The sequence below is a fragment of the Rhea americana genome, unplaced genomic scaffold (assembly GCF_003343005.1).
Source record: "Rhea americana isolate MKP2758 unplaced genomic scaffold, rheAme1 scaffold_225, whole genome shotgun sequence".
NCBI lineage: Eukaryota > Metazoa > Chordata > Aves > Rheiformes > Rheidae > Rhea > Rhea americana.
The window spans coordinates 1,124,209-1,145,405 of record NW_028186341.1 but is presented as its reverse complement, the minus strand read 5'-3'; the positions used below and the strand labels follow the sequence as shown (position 1 = coordinate 1,145,405).

General features: G+C 47.6%; 1 protein-coding gene across 8 annotated transcripts in view; it reads right to left on the bottom strand.

Moving 5' to 3' along the window:
• The window catches only part of EXTL3 (exostosin like glycosyltransferase 3), a 120,744-nt gene that overhangs the window by 9,329 nt on the left and 90,218 nt on the right, over positions 1 to 21,197 (bottom strand). For all 8 annotated transcript variants that reach the window (XM_085305644.1, XM_085305642.1, XM_085305641.1 and 5 more), the window contains 2 exons: positions 18,687 to 18,815; positions 13,501 to 16,123 (listed from right to left, as the gene is read on the bottom strand). In XM_085305644.1, the coding sequence (XP_085161770.1) occupies positions 13,501 to 15,648 (2,148 nt within the window). In that variant the 5' untranslated portion in view covers positions 15,649 to 16,123; positions 18,687 to 18,815. The remainder of the gene's footprint in view (positions 1 to 13,500; positions 16,124 to 18,686; positions 18,816 to 21,197) is intronic.

Here is a 21,197-nt window from a genome sequence, read left to right as displayed (position 1 = left end):
AGATCGAGACAGTAGTCTTCCTTCCAGAAATACCAAGATTTGGGGTCCTTTTTTTCCCCAATTCTGATTTTAAGTTCTCAGCATTTCATCACCACTAAAAGCTTGTGGGCAAAATGAGACAGTTCGCCAAACCTGGTGAGACGCCTGGGGCTCTCAGCCCAGACCTGACACCCACACCACTGCCCTGACCAAGGACAACTGTGGTGGAGCATAAAGAAGACTATCCACTGCCTCCTGAGAGTAAAAAGTCACAATTTGCTGGCTTGAGGAGTCCTGTCCTAGCCAAGCAGAACTGCTTCCTCAGGCCAGTCTCAGCTTCCACCACAAAAAACACCCAGGCAAGTTGCAGAGCAAAGAAACGCATCCAGTATCTACTGGCCAGCAAATCTTCATTTCCACCAGCAGATGGATGCACACGTTCACGGACCAGGCTCATCTCCAGCTCTGCTCCTGCAGCCCCAAATTTGGCTAAAGTGCTGGCGGATGCTGCTGCTCCATGCCCAGCGTTTCCTTTCCTCCTTGAAACAGCGACAACGGCGCTCATTTATGCCCTGAACTCGCCTAGCTAGACACCTTTCTGTGCTTTGCTGCCTTCAATTTAGAGGCATTGTCCAAATCTGAATGAAAAGGATTTATAGCCTATTTTAAGACTCATTTCCAGAGGCATGAAAGAGTTTCGCTGGAAGGTGCTTAGCTATGAAGCTGCTCAAAGACAGCATATACTGCATATAAATTGGCAAAACAGATGCATCTTTAAAATAGGCGTAATTAAATAACGCAACATAAAACCAAACATAAATTATCCCCCAGTGAGAGTAAAGCCACACAGGAAGATACTAGTGGAAATCCTTTTTTAAATCTATACTGTGTCCACGCACATAATATGTGCCAACACTTGGGCTGTCTTTAATCTGCTCTACTGATATCAGTGGGTTGCTCATCTCCGAGATGAGAAAACAGCTTGTGATACAAATAAAACCGATTATTTATTCATTTCCATATGGGTGCAGCTGTCACATCTTTCTAAAGAAACTTGAGAAGAAAAATGCTTGTTTTAACATTAAAGAGATACAGCTACTTATTTTTCTTCTCTGTATGTGTTGCTGCTAGTGGCAGGGCTGTTAAAGACGTACATGGAATTGGTTGTCCAATCAAGATCTGGTTTACTACTCTTCAGCCCTAAAGAAGGTCCCTGGGATAACATGATGTCATCTGAGGCTGAAGCTTTCAAATACATCCTAAGTACCCTCCATTGCTGCACCTCACTCCTTCCTCGACTTTCCGAAACTCCTCTCTGTGCTTTACGTTAACGTGCACCCACGCGGAAAACCTGCTGAGCACGACAGGCCAGAAATGCTCGTGACCCATTAGCACTTCTGGGATCACGAGCCACAAACCAGAAACATGGGGCTTCATGCCACCTACCTGCATGCCTTCTACAGCAACGTTTGGTGCCCAGCTGGTTGGTCACTGCTCTTGCAGGAACCTGCTGAAGGAGGCAATGGCAGTCATCTTCTAGCTTCCTGCTGGAAGGAAAATTATCCTGCCATCCTGACTTCTCCATCGATAGCACCAAAAGACTCAAACTAACAAAGAAAATATGGTCTTCAAAGACTCTGTTTGCCAAGGCTTATTTTTACCCTTTCAGTCTCCAAGCTATTGCTTCTGGCTGTCCATCTCTACTTCTAATTTTACTTTCTCCACCCCTTTTTCTTCTATAAATTACCTGTTGGCTGCCATAGCTGATAGCATGGTTACAGTTGATATGACAGAGCCCTTGATCACTGGTTGTCCTTAAGGGCCTTGCAATAATTTTAATAGTTAAAAGGTTGTTGGATTAAACAGCCTCAACTCTCTCCAAAGCACAGGGCAATGTCGCAATGCTCTACTGAAACTACTGGCATGATCCAAGCAGAAGTGCTGCATTTGAGCAAGTTGATGAATGTTTGCCGACTCTGTGATCCCCAGATGGAAATAAATTGTTAGAGGATTTTCAAAAGCCAGTTCGATACAACAGGAATATCGGCCTCTCAGATTCTAAACCACAAACACGGACAAATTTCACCCAATGCCTGACAACGCCGTGTCAATTAAATTAAGCAGTGAAACACCTGGCTCGGATGCATAAGGAGACCTAAGCACTCGGATCCCACTCCGGAGAAGCATGGCTCCGTATCATTGAGTATGGAAACGGCAGCAGACCTGGGGCAGCCTCCCCTCTCCCTCCTGATGAATCTTCTCTCTTACCAGCTTGTGCAGAGATGCCAGAGCCCAATCCCAAGTGCCATCCCAGCTTTTCACTTCCATTTGCTGCACCAAACCACCTCACTAACACTAGGTAAAATCCGGAGATGACACTTCTAACCAGCCTTCACTGCTGAGAAAGAGAACATGCCGAGAGACAGAACAAGGGCAGGCAACATCTTTTAACCCCTTTTGTAAAAAGCGGTTAAAAAATCAACAAAAATCATCTCCCAGCTGCACAGTGTGGATGGAGCATGCATCACAGACATGCTGTGAGGGTGGCCAGGTACAACCTCAGTACCTTGTTCTCCTTAGAAGAGTCATACAAGAACCTAACACGGATACACAAATTGCAAAGCCTTGTCCTTACTTGGAAAAAGAAAAAAGAAAAAAAAAACAAAAATTTGAGCTGTTGAAGTCCAGATCTCTCTAACCCTTCATTCTTGTGAGGACTCCACTAGCCAACTCACACACCTCTAATTTCATTGCAGAAGACACATTGCCAGTCTCTCAACTTGCACTGAGAAGTCTGGCAGCACATGAACTGAGCGCTCAGGGACGGATCACGCAGGACAGAGCATGTGTAAAAGTTAGCACAGCAATTTAGGATGACCCTTGAGGTATCCTTGTCTCACCAAGCCAGCCGTTGCAGTGCAACACCAGGCTGCCAGCATTAAACAGAAGAAAATACGAGAATGTCCACTTTAGAGACACATAAACGCACAATGGGGAGCCCAAGCACCTCCGGTGGAAGAAGAAAGTGCTGGAAACCAGAAGGACATTGTCTCAGGTGGTTACTGCAAATACCTTGTTTCTGTTTACAAAGTCAGGCAGAGCTTATCTTTCCACGACTGGCTCTTTGGCTGACAGCCCTGCTGCTTTAAATAACAGAGGCGTTTGTCAGGGCAAATCCTCGGTATCAGTGGGTAATTACTTCTTCAGCAGGTTCCTTCTCTTTTTCCTTAGTGTCTGTCAAGCAGGATTTCCTTTACAGCCACGAAAGAAGATGCAAGGCAGAGGAGGTGTGATTATTTTAAAATGTGTTAAAATTGGCACATTTCATCATCTTGAATATATTATATTTATTTTGGGGGGGCAGCTGCAGAAGGAAGTCACGGCACCAGTTGATGGCTAGCAGCCATCCCATCTCACACTGCYGTCCCTCCAGATCGCACAGCCCAGRCAAGACCTCGAGCAGGAAYCTGTGCAGGAGACCACTCAGGAAGGATTTTTGGAAACATAGAGTATAAAGTTTGCACACTGGGACTGCACCAGCCCCCTGGTGCAGTGATGGGAATCTCTACACTACAGACAACGTGGTCCTCTGTGAGAGATTTGAGGTTTTGATCCTTCTAAGATTTTAAGTCTAAACAAATGTTGCCAAATTCCTTTATGTTCTACGTGCCTTCATCGCCCTTGCTGCAAGTGACTACCGAGTTCTTCATGGTTCTTATTGCTCAGCATGTAAAAGCTGCCGTGTCACATCCTAGTGGCACTTCAGCACAGATATTCACATTTATGGCAGAAGGCTTCAAGATGAACATCGTATCTCAAATGACAGGGAAAGGAAGTGAGGACAGACTATTACAACRAGCAGTTATTAAAAATGGTATATAACAAATCCAAGAGTCCATCAAGTTTGCAGGTAGATTATTTTCTAACAAGGACAGAGGATTTATTAATGTTTAGATTGCTGGGAACACCAACCATAAAGAGTACTCAGGCATGCAAACTCGTTTTTGGCATCCAGGTTTATCCAGATTAGAAGCTTTCTGGGGACCCCAGAGAGGGAAAGGTTGAGATCTTGCCAAAAAAGTTCTTAAGAGGCTGGAGGAAATGAAGATAACTCTCTACCAGCAAGTCAGTCCTCAAATCTATTAGCTACAGATGAAAGCTCTTTTATGAAACATTAGAAGAACTACCAAATCCATACCACAATTCCTTAATCAGCATTTCATCTTCTGCTTTTCTCTGAGATGAGTATAGCTCATGGAGAAAAGTAATTTCCATCAGCTCAAGTATCAGAGCAAAGGGGAAATGCACTTAGACCAAACACGCAACCCCACAGCTTTGCAGTGGGCGATTCCACGTACTTCAAAACTTGGGTTGCCTGGAGACTTCTACTACCTGGTGATCTATTTAAACTTCTCTTGCTGTTCAACTCAGAAAATTAAAATCAAGGGGGAACAAATGCTCCGAGCAAGAGGCTGTTAACACATTACTAGCAAATATGTGGTTGCGATGAATACTCGTTACCATAACCACCTCCCACAACCCACAGTAGGAGCTGGGAATTAAAGACTACTGTGTGTTATAAATGAGGAAGTTCATATAAATTAGGCACAATTAAAACAAAGAACAACAATAAACCTTCCTTTTAAAATTCTGAAAAAAACAACCTAACTGGTGTTTTGAAACCACTATGCTTTCTCACCTGCATTCAGAAGAAAGAGGAAAACAAGCATTATTGCAGAGAATTATCTAGCCTGGAGCTGCTCCATTCCCAGTAAAGTGTTCTTCTTGTTCCCCATTAGCTCTCTTCTTCTACACCAAAAGATGGAGCTGTCCATTACTTTAGAGACTGAGGTAGGTTTCCACCACGCTAAAAACAAGCAGCTTGGGCCCCACTAGCCTGTGACACCAATGGGACTATTAGTCTGTCCCTATCAAAGTTGGAAACTCTACACTCCTGCCCCAAATGYTTTTATCATTCAGTCCATAACAAAAGATGTTCACATTTCCCAGCTGAACCTCGAAACTCCAAAGAGCTGCGTACAGACAAGCGCTGAGGACTTTGCTGAACTCTTCTGATCTGAAAATATGATCTGGAAGCCTTAGAAGGGTGGCTTCACCAGGTGTCTGTCTTTCTGCTGCTAGGAAATTTGGGAATAGGTGAAAATAGCTTSTCCTGCAGCATTTCTGCTGCTAGGAAATTTGGGGATAGGYGAAAATAGCTTCTCCTGCAGCATTTCTGAGAGCTTACAAGCTGTACAAAAGCATGTGTTAGAGGCCAGGCATGGTCTTCTGTTCTCTGTGGCTCATTTTCTCTCCTGCTTATTTGTAATGTGCCTTAGGCTAGTTCCTTATGCTCTTTGTGCCAGTCTTCCCAGCTTTAGGAGGAGTGAAGTATTCCTCACCTGATTTCTCACATTTTCTTTAACTCAAGGCTTTAAACTCTGGATGGCAGTGGCTTACAACTCCTGCTTTCTCYCCAGAAGTTGCTCATGCTCCCTAAAACCGTCTCCCTTTGCTTTCACCAGGGAAAAAAGACATTTTGTCCTTTTTGGGTACTCATGGTAAAACGGGACCGATTCCCATGACACCAGACAACAGGAAAGCAGAAGGCAGTCTGTCGTTCTGAATCCAGCTACTCCAGCACCTTTCCACTCATCAATTTGTGGATGAGATGAGCTTCCTCCTCCAAAATCACAGCAAGGAGCCAGGTACTGCTGCTTAAATTAAAAGGGGGAATGCTCTGTATTCGCAGCACAGCAGGGAGATCTGTCATGCTTTATCGCTAGCTACAGAGTTTGATTTCAAGAAAACTGAAGAGAAGGCATTAATCAGAAAGAGGAGCGGAGAGCAGGTATGGGCTCCTCAGTGAGATACAGGCAGATATCGTGGGGAAAAGGGATAGCAGCGTGTCCAAGAGATGAATGCACCTGTGGCTGCCGTGCTGCACCAYTGCCAGGCTACTACTGAACTGACTTGGAAATAAGTAACCATCTTCTTTGACGGCTTACTGAACCAACATCTTTGCTGATTGATCCCATAGAGCTCTGGGAGGCATCTGTGAGCTACACCGGACATGTAAGAGCAAGCAGAGTGATTAAAATCTCTCTCCTGCTCCTCATCTCTTCCTCTTACCTTGCATCTAAGAGTTACCTTTCTCTTATAACCTTCCTGTGTCCTTCACAATTGCCTTCTTCATGTTCCAGTGCCCCATGAGGTCCCTCCTGCTCCATGGAACCGAAACAATATAGATTTTTTTCTTGTACCTATCTATTTAATACCAAAGGGCCAAAGCCAAATTCATGACCTTGATGATAACAGTTTGTCCCTTCCCTCCTGCATCTCAGGCTCCATTCATTTCTTGGGATACCACATCAAGTCACAGTGATTCTGGGAGACAAGACTGTCTTCACTGCATGAMTCTCAATCCTCGGAGATGCAGAAAARCCATCTGGACAGAGTCCTGGGCAAGGTGYTCTAGGTGACTGTGTATGAGCCAGGGGTTAGACGATGATCTCCAGAGGTCCCTGCCAACCTCAACCATTCTGTGATTCTGTGACCCTGGCTCTGGGACTTCACCAGAAGAAGGTTGTATCTCGCAGCAAAGTGGATGTCAGCATACAGTGCCACAAGAGCTGATGAGAGTTGCCGTAACATAAAATCACAGAACACAAATACGAGGTGAAAACAGAAGGAAATAAGCAGAGAAAACGCATAYATAGGCTCAGGTTCCCCACTCGCATTTATTCCACTGGATGGAATAATTTGAGGACGTGAAGTATTTTCCTGCTATTTAAATAGGCACATGCCCACCACCTCTCAAACCCTAAAAACGGCATGACGTGCAGCCCTGGAAAACAATGTGGTATTTGCCGCTGCACTGACTCCGATGCCAAATCCCACCAAGCCTCTTTTGTCCTCGAGCTGTCGCGACAGTCTGCGCTCAGCAGTGGGGAGCGCTTTGAAAACGCACACACGGCTCTTACGTGCCAAAGGCTTCGACACAGGCAGCCAGCCCCCACGCCTTGTCTAGACGTTTTCAAGTTGTCGCGTGCGATAAAAACCTCTGACTGCGTGCGCCGTGGCGTGAAGCGAGGCTTCTTTCCCTCCCTTGCTCTGCGTTTCCAGGGCCCCAAAGTTAACTCCTTCCTGCTGGCTACCAGCCCTGTTAGCTGCCTCCTAAGCCAAGAGATTTTGCAGAGGCGAAGCTACAGGAACGTTTTGTCTAAGAAAAAGATGTTATAAAACAGCATATGGCATGTGAGAGAATTAAGCAGCGGTTTTAGGCAACAGCGGCAGAATATCGCAAGGGAGCCCGAGTTAACGTTCAGCGCGCAAAGCCCTAGGAAGTCGGCGCTGCCTGCTCGTTAGCAGCGTACGTTCACACATTGCTGCACTTTGCCTAGGCCCTGCAGTGACAAGCATCTGGATTTCAGCATCTCGGGTAAACCAACCAGCAAAATTGTCTACACAATGCTAAAAATACATACCCAGACAGCAAACTCGGAGGGATCTGAGAGGAAGCGACCTAGCTGTGCAGCAGCACCGTTTGCCCAGCAGGCAGCAGGTGGTGCTAYGTACAAGCGAGCAGCAGAAGAGAACAATTTGGGCAAAACCACCCTGCCTTGCAAAACTGCGAGACGTTTTCTAACTTGCAAACCTGGAGCTGGGCCTGCCATCCTGCAGCGGGCTCCTTGTAAGAATGGGAATAAAGCTCTAAAAGCTTGGCTGTCCACTCCCAAAGCTCCTGTCACACCCTCTGGTTAGAGAAGTACCACCAGTCGGCGTATGAAACCTTCCTTCTCATTCACATCCTGCTACACTTCTATTTCTCTCCCATACAAGAACAACATTTCAAATTAAACCGATGACATTCATGAGGTAGGGCAAAGGTGATAAATGCCCAGTGGAAAGCTCTGGTTCACCAGGAACTCTGGCATGTGAGTTGTCCCAGCCAAGCAGGAGGAATCCCACCAAGGTGCAGTTAGGGACATGCTTAAGTACCTACCTGAGTCAGGTGCACAACTGACATATATGCAAAAYTTCCAGGAAGTAAAAGGACCAAGTGGAAGGCTGCTGTGTTTGGCACAGAGAGTTTTATTCTCCCATTTTCCCTCTAGCCTGTTCTCCCCTGAATCACACGCGATGCTCCCATTTGGCCAGAGCTGTTGGTGACCATGCAAGCTGCTGGCAGCCCAAGTCAGGTTGCAAGGTTCATAGAATCATAGAATCAATAAGGTTGGAAGGGACCTCTGGAGATCATCTAGGCCAACCCCCCCTGCTCAAGCAGGGTCACCTACAGCAYGGTAGACAGGGTTGCATCCAGGTGGGCCTTGAACAGCTCCAGACAAGGAGACTCCACAAATCTCTCTGGGCAACCTGCTCCAGTGCTCCATCACTCTCACAGGGAAGAAATTCCCCCTCACGCTCAGGCGGAACTGCCTGTGCTTCAACTTCTGCCCATTGCCTCTTGTCCTGTCACACGGGGCAACTGAAAAGAGTTTGTCCCCGTCCCCTTGACACCCTCCCTTCAGGTACTCGTACACACTGATCAGATCCCCCCTCAGTCTGCTCTTCCCCAGGCTGAACAGGCCCAGCTCTCGCAGACGTTCCTCACAGGGCAGGTGCTCCAGCCCTCGGATCATCCTCGTAGCCCTACGCTGGACTCTCTCCAGKAGCTCCATGTCTCTCTTGTGCTGGGGAGCCCAGAACTGGACACAGTACTCGAGACGAGGCCTCCCCCGGGCTGAGGAGAGGGGCAGGATCACCTCCCTCGACCTGCTGGCAACAGTCTTTCCCAATGCACCCCGGGACACCATTGGCCTTCTTGGCCACAAGGGCACATTGCTGGCTCATGGTCAACTTGTCATCCACCAGCACTCCCAGGTCTTTCTCTGCAGAGCTGCTCTCCAGAAGGTCAGCCCCCAGCTTGTACTGGTGCCTGGGGTTATTTCCTAGGTCCTAGGTGCAGGACTCTGCACTTGCCCTTGTTGAACCTCAGGAGGTTCCTCTCTGCCCAGCTCTCCAGCCTCTCCAGGTCTCTCTGAATGGTAGCACAGCCCTCAGGTGTGTCACCCACTCCTCCCAGCTTGGGATCATCAGCAAACTTGCTGAGGATGCACTCTGTCCCCTCATCCAGGTCCTTGATGTAGAAGTTGAACAGGATGGGACAAGTTGAATAGGTTGGCTCTGTTTTCATCAGAAAACCAAGTGTGTTGGTGAAGGACAAGCACAAAAACTCCCATGGCAGGGGTGGCACACCACACACCACTGTTGCAGGTTGGGGAGGTATGATTCAGTATTGCTTTTCAGCCAAGAGCTGTTCCTCCTCTTCACCGGAAACATCACTTGGGAGTCCACGGAGCTCCTTATGGAGGAGATACCAAAGATCCTTCATATACTTTGGTTGGAAAGGACCCACAAGCCTAAGGACTGTTGGCGTTTCAGGAGTGGGACACTGTCCAAACTGAAGGGAAAGTCATGGAGCCACTTCCCCACAGTCCTCTCTTGATCAACAAGTGGCATTTCAAGAGCCAAGCCAGGCAAACAGGTCTGCAGATGCAAGGCTGGCCAAAGATTGCTCCTTTCTGAACAAGAGGCTAAACTGAATAAGCTTTCTCAGCCCACCACCGAGCCAGCAGAAAAGGACATTACACCACTGGAAATGGCTGCAGAGATCAAAGCTAGCTACTTACTATGTAACGAAGCTGCAGGAAAGGATTAGTCACCCCTGAAAGCCACAGGAGCTGGCACTGGCAGCAAACCCAGCTAAATCACTCAGAACGGCCTAATGGCACACACTGCGTACCCCCTGGGRAGAGGAGAAAGCAAAACCTTAACTTCAAATGAGATGTTTTGCTTTGTTCTAAGGGCAGAAAAAAAGAAAAGTTAAAAATGCATCTTTGTCCAGGTTATCACCGCGTGTGCCGTTTAAGAAAGACAGAAGCGGACAGAAGATGCTGGAGTCAGAAGGAAGAGCATGCAGGCAAGGAGCAGAGAATTGTCTGTATTGAGATTATAACCCAATTTACGGCCCTCCTGAGCACAGTCTTCCCTTTCCTGGTCTGCTCCCATCTCCAGGGCAGGACTCACAAGCTAGGAAATGCAGGGCAGAGAAAGCAGGTGCCGAGGAGGTAAGGGAAGCTGTCGAGCACACAGTCTGCTTTCCTGGCATGGACCAGGCTCCTGGGGGGCTTTAAGGAAGTTTCTGAAAGGGAAATGGATAATTTAATTGCTGCATTAGAGGAGCCATGGCTGTTGGAGTGCAAGCTGCTCCAGAGCTTAATCTCCTTGTGCCTTAGCTGCTGAACAGAGGGCATATGTAACTCTGGTAGCCTTCTGAAATCCCCATTAAATACATTAAAACAAACTGTCTTGAGGAAAGTCTGGCTCTCCAAACCTGACACTTTCAGTTTTTATGGAACTAAAAGCAGATCAGAAACAGGAAGAGTCTCCCTTGCCCCAACCTATGTCCTGCTCATGGCTGTGCAGAAGATGGCCAGGGAACCAGCTCAGGAGGACTTGAAGAGCTGCTAAAACCACGTGCAGGTTTTATCAAGCATTAAGGCTGTGCTTACTGCGACGCTCCAAGTTTGCAGAGGAAACACATGTAAATGCTCTACAGCGATCAGCAACCAACAGCACATCAGCACCTGAGCACATGGAAAAGCTCAGCAGGATCTGCATCTACTTGGGTGCATTTTATTACCATTTGCATGGGCTGGGTGAGTAGCTTACTGGGCGTTTTCATTGGTTTGCCTTAACTTGTATTCATGTGCCTGAAAACGCTGTCAGGGAACTGTAAAGCAGACAAGGAAGTTCTCCTGTCATCACTTCTACATTATTTAGAGCTCCTGAACATGATGATGCTGAAAGGGGTTGTTGGAAGCCTCTTGCCAAAGATCGAGCCAGATCTGCTCCTTAACGACTCCTACTTTATTCCACCGCCRGAAACCTCTCCAAGATGAACGTGTGTGCAGATGGGTGCCCGGGCACCGCAGCCAAGTTTCCCCATCTCACTCCAACACTAGCGCATCTTCCCACCTGTTCAGAATGGAGATCCAATCCAAAACTCCTTCCCTTGAGCAGGGAAAGGGCAGGAGCTCTCATGTGTGCGGCGCAAGCATCGTCATGCCTGGTACTCCAGCAACTGCAGCAAGGCTGTCTGCAGCGAGTGCTGCGAAAACGGAGCTGAATCGCTGGTGGTCAAAGGAGGGATCGGTGGTTTGAGCAGTTTTTAATTCATTGCGGTATATTGGGGATTTTTGCCAGCTGCCGCAGAGGTCTGACGGATAACCAAATGGCTAGTGGTAGAAACAGTGTGATGTTGACACCGCATAAACGCTGCGGAGAAGCATCTGGAAGTTAACCAACGTTTGAGGTGTCACTGCCGGCCCCAGCACGGCCACGCTCTCTAAGTTCTGCTTTTGGGGAAAGGTCTACTAATTACGTGCTATTGATACAAACGCTTGCAGAAGCAGGTTTTATAACACAAATAAGGGTTCTCGCTTAGAGCCATCTCTTCCCCCGTGACACTCCGTGAGGTGAGAAAGGAGCAATTTTCACAGCAGGTCCCGCGGCGGCTCCAGCACAAAGGCGCATTTAATTAGAGCGCAACCACACAACTTTACGTTAAACGRTGCCGTCCCTAGTCACTTAAGCTCAGTACAGAGCCAGCATATTTCACCACAGACTCATGCAAAATGAAGCAATCTTACTGATTTTTCTAGTGATGATGCCATAGGCAAGAAATACAGAGCTAAGAAAAAGATTTAAAAATAAAATACGTCCCACAGCCCACCCCGTTTATCTCATCATCCAGGAGAGACTCAAAGACTCAACACAGCTTCAAGCCTTGCTCTTGATTAACTTACACCCCATCGGGGAAAAGAAACTGTATAATCCGATTCGTAAGACCACACAACACGACCAACCAGCACAGCTTGAAAACTAAGTATTGAGATTTAGAAAAACTGGAAGAAACTACTACCAGACCAATACATCTGACGCAGGCTAACCCAAGCACGCTGCTCAGCGGCAACTCAGACGCGTGCGTCCAAGCCCCCGAAAAGCAAGTTGGCCTCCGACATAATTGATGCACAAAACAGGAACAAAGTAAAGAAAAAAGGCATTGATGTCCATCAACAGAAACATATTTTTCTTTCGCAAATAACGCCCATTAGCAGCTCCAAAGAGAGCAATCCCCGCTCTTCGGCTCTGAAGGGGTGCACAGGGGTGGGAGGGTTTAGCAGACACAATGTGAAGATTTAACAGAATTCAAACATTCAACAGGACTAATATGAAAGATTATTTTGCAATTATCCAAGCAATTTTCTCTCCTCATTGTCTCTGGACCATAAGTGGTTTTAAATGTGAGCAGAAGGATTTATTCATCACAATAATAATAAAAGGAAATATTAAATCAATGAATCTCTTTGCACGAAGCACAAAGCTCACACTGCTATTAAGCTTTGTAGCATCCTGTCCCATAAACAACACACAGTTTGCCTACTTAAATACCATCTTCCTCTTTTATTTTTCTTCTAATTTGTAAAGCATTATCCTTTCATTTGTCCTCTAAACATGCCTGGATTCAAGCACCACTGTGTTGCTTTTTGTTAGCGGCATCATGCCTGCACTCTCTTTACGAGTGCGCTTGGCGATTTGTATTTAATACTGATCGTCAGCAACACCCAGGGCAGAAAGTTATGCTGAGATGACAGAAGTCTTGAGATAGAAAAAGAAAGAAAGAAAGAAAAATAACGTAGTGGAAGAAAAGGACCTGCCAGGATGGGAGAATTAGCTCCTTAAAAGCAGCATCTGCTCTCTCTCCTGCTTTCTCCAGGCACAGCACGGCTTCGGCGCGTCCCTCTTTTGTTTTTATAAAAGATTCATCAGCTAAAGTGCAGAAACAGCCACCACTTAGGTATTTATAAGGTGCCAACCATCCTCACAGCGTGACGCGGAACAAGGAGCCTAAGCGAAGATTTTCAATGCAGAAGAGTCGCTAGCTTTWAGCCCCCAGATTCATGTTGAGCTCCAAATATATAATTATTTTTTCAAGGGTGCTAAACACGCRGCACCTGTAAAGATCTCATATTTTTACAATTTAGGCTCTCCTCAATAGCTCCTGCATTTCCTAACCCCAAGGCCACAATAAGATTTTTGTCATGACAGCAATTCATCTCACCTAAGCTCACACACATGGAGCGATCGTGTCTGCCTCTGAGCTACTCACTGGCCTTCCTTTAAAGTCGGTGGAGAGAAGCGTGTGTTTTCAGAGCATAATTGATGGCATTTTCCTGTAAACATCTAAAATGGGTCGSATGAGTCACACCTTTAATCTCTCCTTTTCTCCCCACTGATAAAGAGTCTAGATCAGCTATAGACATCGACAGTCACGTGGGATGAATGCTGTGCTAGATGTCTAAGCCAAGCCGAAAAGCTGCAGAACAATTACGACCAACTTTAACACCCAAACCTCCCCCGGCGGAAGTCAGGCGGTAATATCCAGGTCCTTCTTACCATGATTGGGACACCAATGTCTGGCCATAAGAGATCTTCAGAGGGAAGTTTGGGAGAGTTCCACACTACCACCACTTTATTTAAGTAGGGGAGACCATTGAGCCTCTCCAGGGAGTTCATCAGCACTTCCTCCCGCTCGTAAGTTAACATCACCACTGTGAACTGTTCCCGGGGGACATTGCCACCCAAAGCAGCCTGGAACTCCTTCCCAGAACCACCGGCTCCTCCACCAATTGGTCGGAATCCAGTCCCAGACCCTAAAAATTTTGCTTCTGATGGTAAAACGGGATCAAAGGGAGTATAGGGGAAGAGGTGGAAAGGCCCAGGGGCTGAATTCCAATTCCTGTAGATGTCCATTGCAGTGAGGGTGAAGTTGCGGAGATATTTGGGAGATGCATAGGGTGGTTCTGTTTCCACAGGCCCTAAGTCCAGGTCACCATTGTCTGCCATATTGGGGTCCGTACCAGCAGCTTTGCCAGACCGGTGTGGAATCTCCACAGCAGTTTCTTCTCGGATAGGAGCAGCTGGGATTTGGATTCGAGTCCTTATGATAGCTAAGACTGTGCTGAACACGTTGTCAGAGGTGGAGAAGTAGGTCTCCCACAAGAAGCGGCCTTGCCTCCTCATGGCAAGGAGATCGTTGTCAGAAATGCTTCTCAGAAGAAAGTGCACTTCTGTGATACGTGGCTTTGGTATGATTAAGGCTGCCTCGTTCCACCGGATCACATCATTGTAGGGTAGCTGAACTTGCTCTCCAAGAACCACTGGGATGGCTCCAACTTCCAGAGCCTCAAACAGTCTCATGGCACACCCGGCCGAAATCACTAGATGGGTGTCCCCTGGGGTGATTATCAGTGCAAAAGTAGATAGCTTCAGTAGCTCTAGTCTGTCATCCCTTTCTCCACACAGAGCCCACTCAGTGGGCAGACTTGCCTTAGGCTGGTTCTTACATGTGAACTCCACCAAAACAAAGTCCAATTTGCTGTCCTGAACAGCCTTCAAGGTGGTAATGATCCGATCGTCATAGTCAGCTGGGGCATTGCCTTCTATTTCCTCTTCAAAGGAGCGAACTTCTTGCAAGCTTGATCTGAGAGACTCTATCTTCTCTCCCTGGAAACTGAACAAATATTTACGCTTGACTGGCACCTGGGGTGGGATTTCTAGGAAGTTGGGTTCCGACATAGCATGGACCAGAGGCGATACCACAATATCAAACCCTGGTCGATACTGYACATCGTAAAAGGTGGACTGAGCAATCATGGCGCGCCCTGTGCTGATGTTGTAAATAAAATTCTGAGTTTCCGATTTTCTTGATAAATTGATGATGAGATGGTTATGTCCATCAGTCCTCCAATATGGCAAAGAGTGCAACTGTTGCTCTAGTTCAGTAGGTTTTGGCATTACGGGCTCTTGCATTTCCCCTACTAAAATTATATACACACAAGCAATATTTGCATTTTCAGTAACATAAACATTAGTTCTGACAGTCGCCTCAAAGGCTTGTTTAATTAAAGGGTCTAAGGAACTACCAAAAGGGTAATCATCGCTGTTGTAGACATAGACTGGAAAGCCAGACGTCAACGGGCATCGCGAGTAGTCAAAGCAGTTGTGTAGCCTGCAGTTCCGGTTGGATTTTGGCAAAGGAAAGGTTGCATCGTCTTTGTCTGGCAGGAGCCGGATGGGCAAGGAGAGCTTTGGCTGGTTCTGGGCCATCAGTTCTTTGTAGGAATGCTCCGTCTGGCTGATGACATTCTTCAGCTGCAGCAGGTCCTGCTTGGCATTTTCAATGCTCTTTTTGCAGGCCTCGATCTTCAAGTTCAGCTTGGCAATCTCACTGTTGAGCTCCTGCCGCTTGGCCTCCAGCTGGAGCAGCTCCTCGCTGACCGACTCACGGATGCGGCACAGGTCTTGCACATGCTTCACCTCACACAGCTCGTTGCCGGTCCGAGGGCCAAAGATGCGCTTGCCAGCATCATCCGCATCGTCAATGGTGGTTAAGTAGTAGTGGGCAATGAGGGGAAAGAAGACGAGGATAATAAAGAGGGTGAAACTAAGCCAGGTGAGCCGGATCCGACTGGACCATCTCAACACCCACGGCTGGCCTCCGTTCCCCACTCCCCCATTCCGCAACATCGTATATCCAGTCATGAGTTCAAAAGTCGGTGCGCGCCCGATCACGTCGGATCAGTAGCCATAACCAAAAGAGTTCTTATAGCAAGTCTCTTGAATGAAATGTTATTGTGCCTGCTTATCAAGAAGCCAATAGAATGGAAATTTCATCTTCTTGTCCTGACGACGGCTTTGCGACAGTCTTTGCGTTGCCACTGCAACTTTTGATCCAGTTCGCATCAATCGTGGAACTTCTCACCACCCCCAGCCCACCCTTGATCTGCGGGGAGCCGTTGCGAGAAGTGTCACAGCGTTGTCATGGTGATACAAAGTCTCAGCCAGCACAGGAGAAACACAGTGGGATCAAGCCAAACTCTACCGCTGCTCTCGGCATCCCGCATTACCATCCGATGAATATGCAGAGGCAAGAGCCATGGTGGAAAATGAGCCAGGAGAGACTCGTGCCAACGTCAGTCTCCTGCATCACTGCTGCACTGCTGATGCTCTGCCATTCCTACAAGAGAAAAATCATATATTCAGCCAAAGCAAAAAAAACAAATAAATAAAAAATCACCCCTTAGCAACCTAAGGCTGCTAGTTTATTTTTTAAAGCAACTGTCGTTTTTACTGAAGAGCAATGTTTGTACACGTCTAACACCTCCTGGGTTAGTATCAGTAAACCTGAGAAAGCAAAGGGATTAATTAGACACGGCCGCACAGCTTTCTTTGGGCACTTCTGCTTCTCATCAGTGCTACATGCTTCAGCGGCTTGACTTCAAAACCGCAGCCCCTGGATCTGGTTTCCTACTGCTGCCTCACCGTGAAGCTTTGGACAAGCTGCTTAGCACGTGCATGCCTCCGGCTCCCCCGGCTCGGAACGGCGACGGGAACGTACACCTGCTTTCTCTACCCGCCTTTCCACGGCGCGTTGAGACCCGTGACACAGCGGAGCTGCGAATTTCTGTCGTGTGCCTGAGTGCAATCGCTCTTGTTCCGGTCCAGTGACTAGAGCTGATGAGGAATTTTTAAATGAAGTGTTTTGCTTTCATTTCCAGCTGGAAAATCTTGATTTGTTGCAATAAAAAGTTGCAAGGGCACAYGCTCGGGGTAGTTACAGATACCTCAGCAGGCTGCTTGTGTGCAAGATGGTTTTTCTGGCCAAAACTGAAAGAAGGGTGCTCATCTAAATCAGGATMCTGGAGTTAGTACCTGCGTGGTACAGCAGCACACAGGCAGCCTCAGCTTGCTTCAATATGCTCTTTTCACTTGGAAAACCCTGTTGCTGCACTAAGTTAACAGCCAGCCAGTGGCACGGGCATAAAAACCAAGGACACGGCAAATGTAGCTTTGACTCTTTGGTCTATGCCAGTAGACTAGAGATTTGAACCTAGGCCAGATGGACATGCTGGCCACCAGAACTGTCTCCCTCCCTTTTACCAACCTCCTTCGAGGTACATAAGTTTCTGGGATATCCGCTCAGCTGGGCTTACGGTCAGCTCTTGTACAGCCGCAGGAGAAGCGTGACCTGATGGCAATTTCCTCTTTAATTTTTAATTAGGAAGTCATCCATACCGGTGACAGTCATCTTTTCACTAAATCAATTTAACGCTCCTCTCATCTGCTCATGGAGAATTAGCAGAAAGAAGGCAAGGGAGCGAATCGCAGATAAACCAGAGACAACTGGCCAAAGCAAAACAGGAATTCACTTTAAATGGGCAGCGAGAAGTCGGGAACAATTTTCAGCAGGGTATACACGTGTGTGTCAGAAAATAAACAGAAGATTTAATTTTAACCAAGAAAAATATAATTAAAGGGGAAATAACAAGTGGACTGATAATGCAGCCAATTCCTAGGCCTATTTTGTTACAGGGCTGTTTGTTGTTGGTAAATTAATGCCSCATGATCAAATGGGAATCCTGCCCCAGTCTGGCCCACAACCAGGGAGCCGCACAGCAGTACAAACACCAAAAACTAAGGCACCTTGTAAATTTGTAACACTGCCTGGCAAACGGCACTGGCTTCAATCTCAGAAAGCAGGGAGGATAAAAGGGCTAAAAAGTCAGGAAAAGGCTAAATCAGCTTTCTCAGATCTCGGCAGATGGGAGAGGCTGCGGCTCTCCCGGCTGGACGTTTTAATGGGATTTTCTCCACACCAGCTCCCGCGCGCCCAGGTTGCGAGAGACGGGTGATGACTGCAAATCCTCAGCTCCCGGGTGTGAGGCTGTCAGTCGGGCACGGGGAGCCTCGGTGATAACGGCAGCCTTGCATCATGCCTCTGGGTTACCGGAACACAAGGGTTCAGCAGGCACCAGTGCACAAAGCAGCCCAGTTTTACTAGTGTAGTATCTAAGAGCAATAAGCAGCCCTGGGGTAAAAGGCTGCCGCTCTCCATAGTTCCAAAAATAAATCTGGGAGGAGGATGGCTGTATTAATTGCTGGGTTGTCCGGTCAACCCATTTGTCTCACTCCCAAGTGCTACCTAGTCCTTTGAACCAACAGAGCGCCACGCAGAGAAACTCTCGTTGACATTGCAACATAACGCCGCTGCCTGCAGGACCTAAATACACACCAAAAGAGAGGCAAGAGAAGCTCCGGGGAAATCAGAAGGTTAATAATTACCAGCATCTCTTCCCAAATGTCAATCTGACTGACTTCCTTGGCAGGGCAGGCTTGTGGAGCGCAGTTTCCCTCCCACGGTACAGGGCTGTGAGACTAAATTGCTGTTCAGGCACAGTGCCACATCAGAGTTCAAATCCAGGGATATTTTCCCAGCTTTCCCCACCTCTGCAGTGAGTGCTCCCCGTGCCAGGTGCGTTATGGGCATAACTGAGGTTCTCCCCTGTTTTGCATTTGAAGYTGAAAGAGCCAGGCTGGTCTGATGCATAGGTGCTCAGGAGGCCGTTGCCACCACAGGTCTGCAAGCGTTGTCACCACAGTCCCTCTAAGCTGTCCTCCCCCTGCTACCTTGCCAATCTCTCAATACGTTCGCAGTGTTACTGTCACAACATTGTCACCACAAAACCCTCTAATTTTCCACTCCGCTGGCTGTCACAGGGGGGATGACCCAACATACCCACCTCTGTCATGCAGGCTCTCCCTCCTGATGAACAGCGAAGGCTGTCAGGAAGTGTGTTAGTGGCTCCTTTGCTTTATCTGTCCCGTCTTGCATAGACGGTTCCTGTTTCCAAGTCTCTTTTTCACCAGCACTAAAAATAAAATCACATAAAAATCATCTTAAAAAAAAGGAAGAAGAAGAAGTAGAAGAAAGGGTAAATCTTTATGTTTGGGCTAAATAAAACACAGTATTTTACCCCCTCCCTTCCTTGGTGCCAGTAAGGAACGGTGTTTTTAAGTGAAACAGAAAAGAAATGAACACAGAACAGCCCTTCAGCAATGGTAACTTTCTCATTCCTAATGCTCTCAAAAGAAAAGGATTACACCCCAAATCTCTGATCACTGTGAGAATGGGAGCACTTGGAGGATTTTCTCTTTGTAGTTGAATAGGGAGAATAAATCTATTAGGTGTGTGCTTTAAGGTATGGGTGAAAGCAGATCTTTAAAAGAAGCAAATGGAAAATTCACTCTGAAATGCTTTGTGTGCGTGCTACAGCCAGTGGGATCATTGCTGCAGATTTGCACCCTCTCAAGAGCCTGCAGGTACCTAGAAATTCTCCCAGGCTAAGATCAGCGCCTCTACAACAGGTAAAAGGTTTCGCAATCTGTAAACTCAGGGGATAAACCGCATCCCCTTCTTTGAAAAGCTTTCATCCAAACCAGGAGAGATTTATGATGCCTGGAGCTCCATGAAAGCCAAACCTGACATTTTGCTTTTCCACCTCTGAGATCATTCCCAGAAGAGAATCCAAGCTATCATCTGCAAGGACAGGGTAGCCAAGACTCCTGGAYGCTGCGGCTGAGCCGCTCCACCAGGCCTCCATATGCCCTTTGCAGCAACAGAGCTCTTGCATGCCAAAAAAAGAAGCCCTGCAGCTCATCTGGACAGGAGAAAGTGTTAGAGAGACAAATCCCATTTGAACAGAAGACACAGAAACTTCCAAGAGCTGTTCTGACTTCCTCTCCTCTGCAGAGACTCCATCAATTTGAGTTGTGATAACAGGACAGACCCTGCGATCAGAGAGGTGTTTGGGATGGTTTGGAAGTGGGACTCAAAGCCAAGGCCTTGGAGAGAGCCTTTCCGCCCCRTGTTCTCGGTGGCAAAGTGCAGTCAGTGCTGTAGCCACTGCCGCCCTTGAAGGAGGGCAGCCCTCAACATGAGCTTTCCACCTCTGGGCTGCTCGGTGCCAGGACCTGCAGACTATCTTGGCACAGAACAAGTGGATTAGTCTGCTGCAGCTGCTGAAAGGCTCCTTACAATCAGCACTAATTCTTCGCTGCAGGTGGTAGAGCCCCAGTAAGCAAGTTCAGCATTGGACCCTTCACAGAAGCAATTCCCACTTCTAGAGATACAGGACAACAAAAGCCAGGAGGAGAAGAGCGTCAGCAGCCAGCTAAACCCAACCAGCAAGACCCCCGTGAAGCAGATCTGCTACGATTCTGTCGAGCATCTACGACAGCTAAACAGGAATATCAATACCTAAAAGAGATGGTAGCGCTGAATCAAGCCTTCCTGAGGTGTAGGTAAAACGGACTTCTGCTGCCTTAAGGATGAAAGGTCAAGTTACTTCATGCGAGGGAGTAAAGAAGAAACAGGGCGAGAGAACTGGGGGACATCATTAGAGGACTGGGCTGGGAGGGGACAGAGAGGACAGGAAGGGTTGAGAGTGCTGGTTTCTCCTGCTCACCACCTGCAAACCCAAACCTGTCCATAGCTGAGCCACCAGCCCTCCAGGGCTCCAGCATAGGCAAAATGAAAAAGCACATGGATGTGGGAAGTGCCATCACACTGCTGCTCAAACCACTACCCGCTTTGGCCAAAGCTAACCCACACAAGAGGGGAAGCAGAGATATTCAAACCTCAGTYGAACGATGCCCAGGTTCAGAGCGCTCAGAGATCCCTTCCAACCTGAACTACTRTGCGAGTCTGGACATACGCTCTCAGATGGCAACAGTTCAGCAGTAGTAGCAGGAGCCAAGGTCAGGTTGTCCCAGCTGCACCGCCAGCTCCAGCATTTTCTCTCTCCACTACCCAGGGGACATTGCTCATCCCTCATGCCTTAGTTCCCTGCCTGCAAAGCAAAGGGGAACYGCAGCTGCTTCAAGGTGGACAAGCRAAGAACGGACAGACTRATTTACAGCTTTTCAACAGTATTCACTGCTTCCTGCATGAAGCAGTGGCACGGGGACAGTAGTGCTCCCAGGGACACGCTTGACGTCACGGCAGCCAAAAGCCATGGACATCTCCCCACCACGTGTTTCCAGGCCCCTCTCTGCTTTGCCTTCCCTGAAACACAGCCACAGCAGTTGTTGTGCTCCTCAGTCGAGGTTCATCAAGAGATTCATGAACGTTCATTTACTCTGCTGAAATCATTAGATGGTAAAACCGCGTCTACGTTTTAGCAAGGAGGTAACGGAGACACAGAAAACTTGCCAAGGTCACCTGAGAACTTGCGCCAGCTTGGGATTTACTG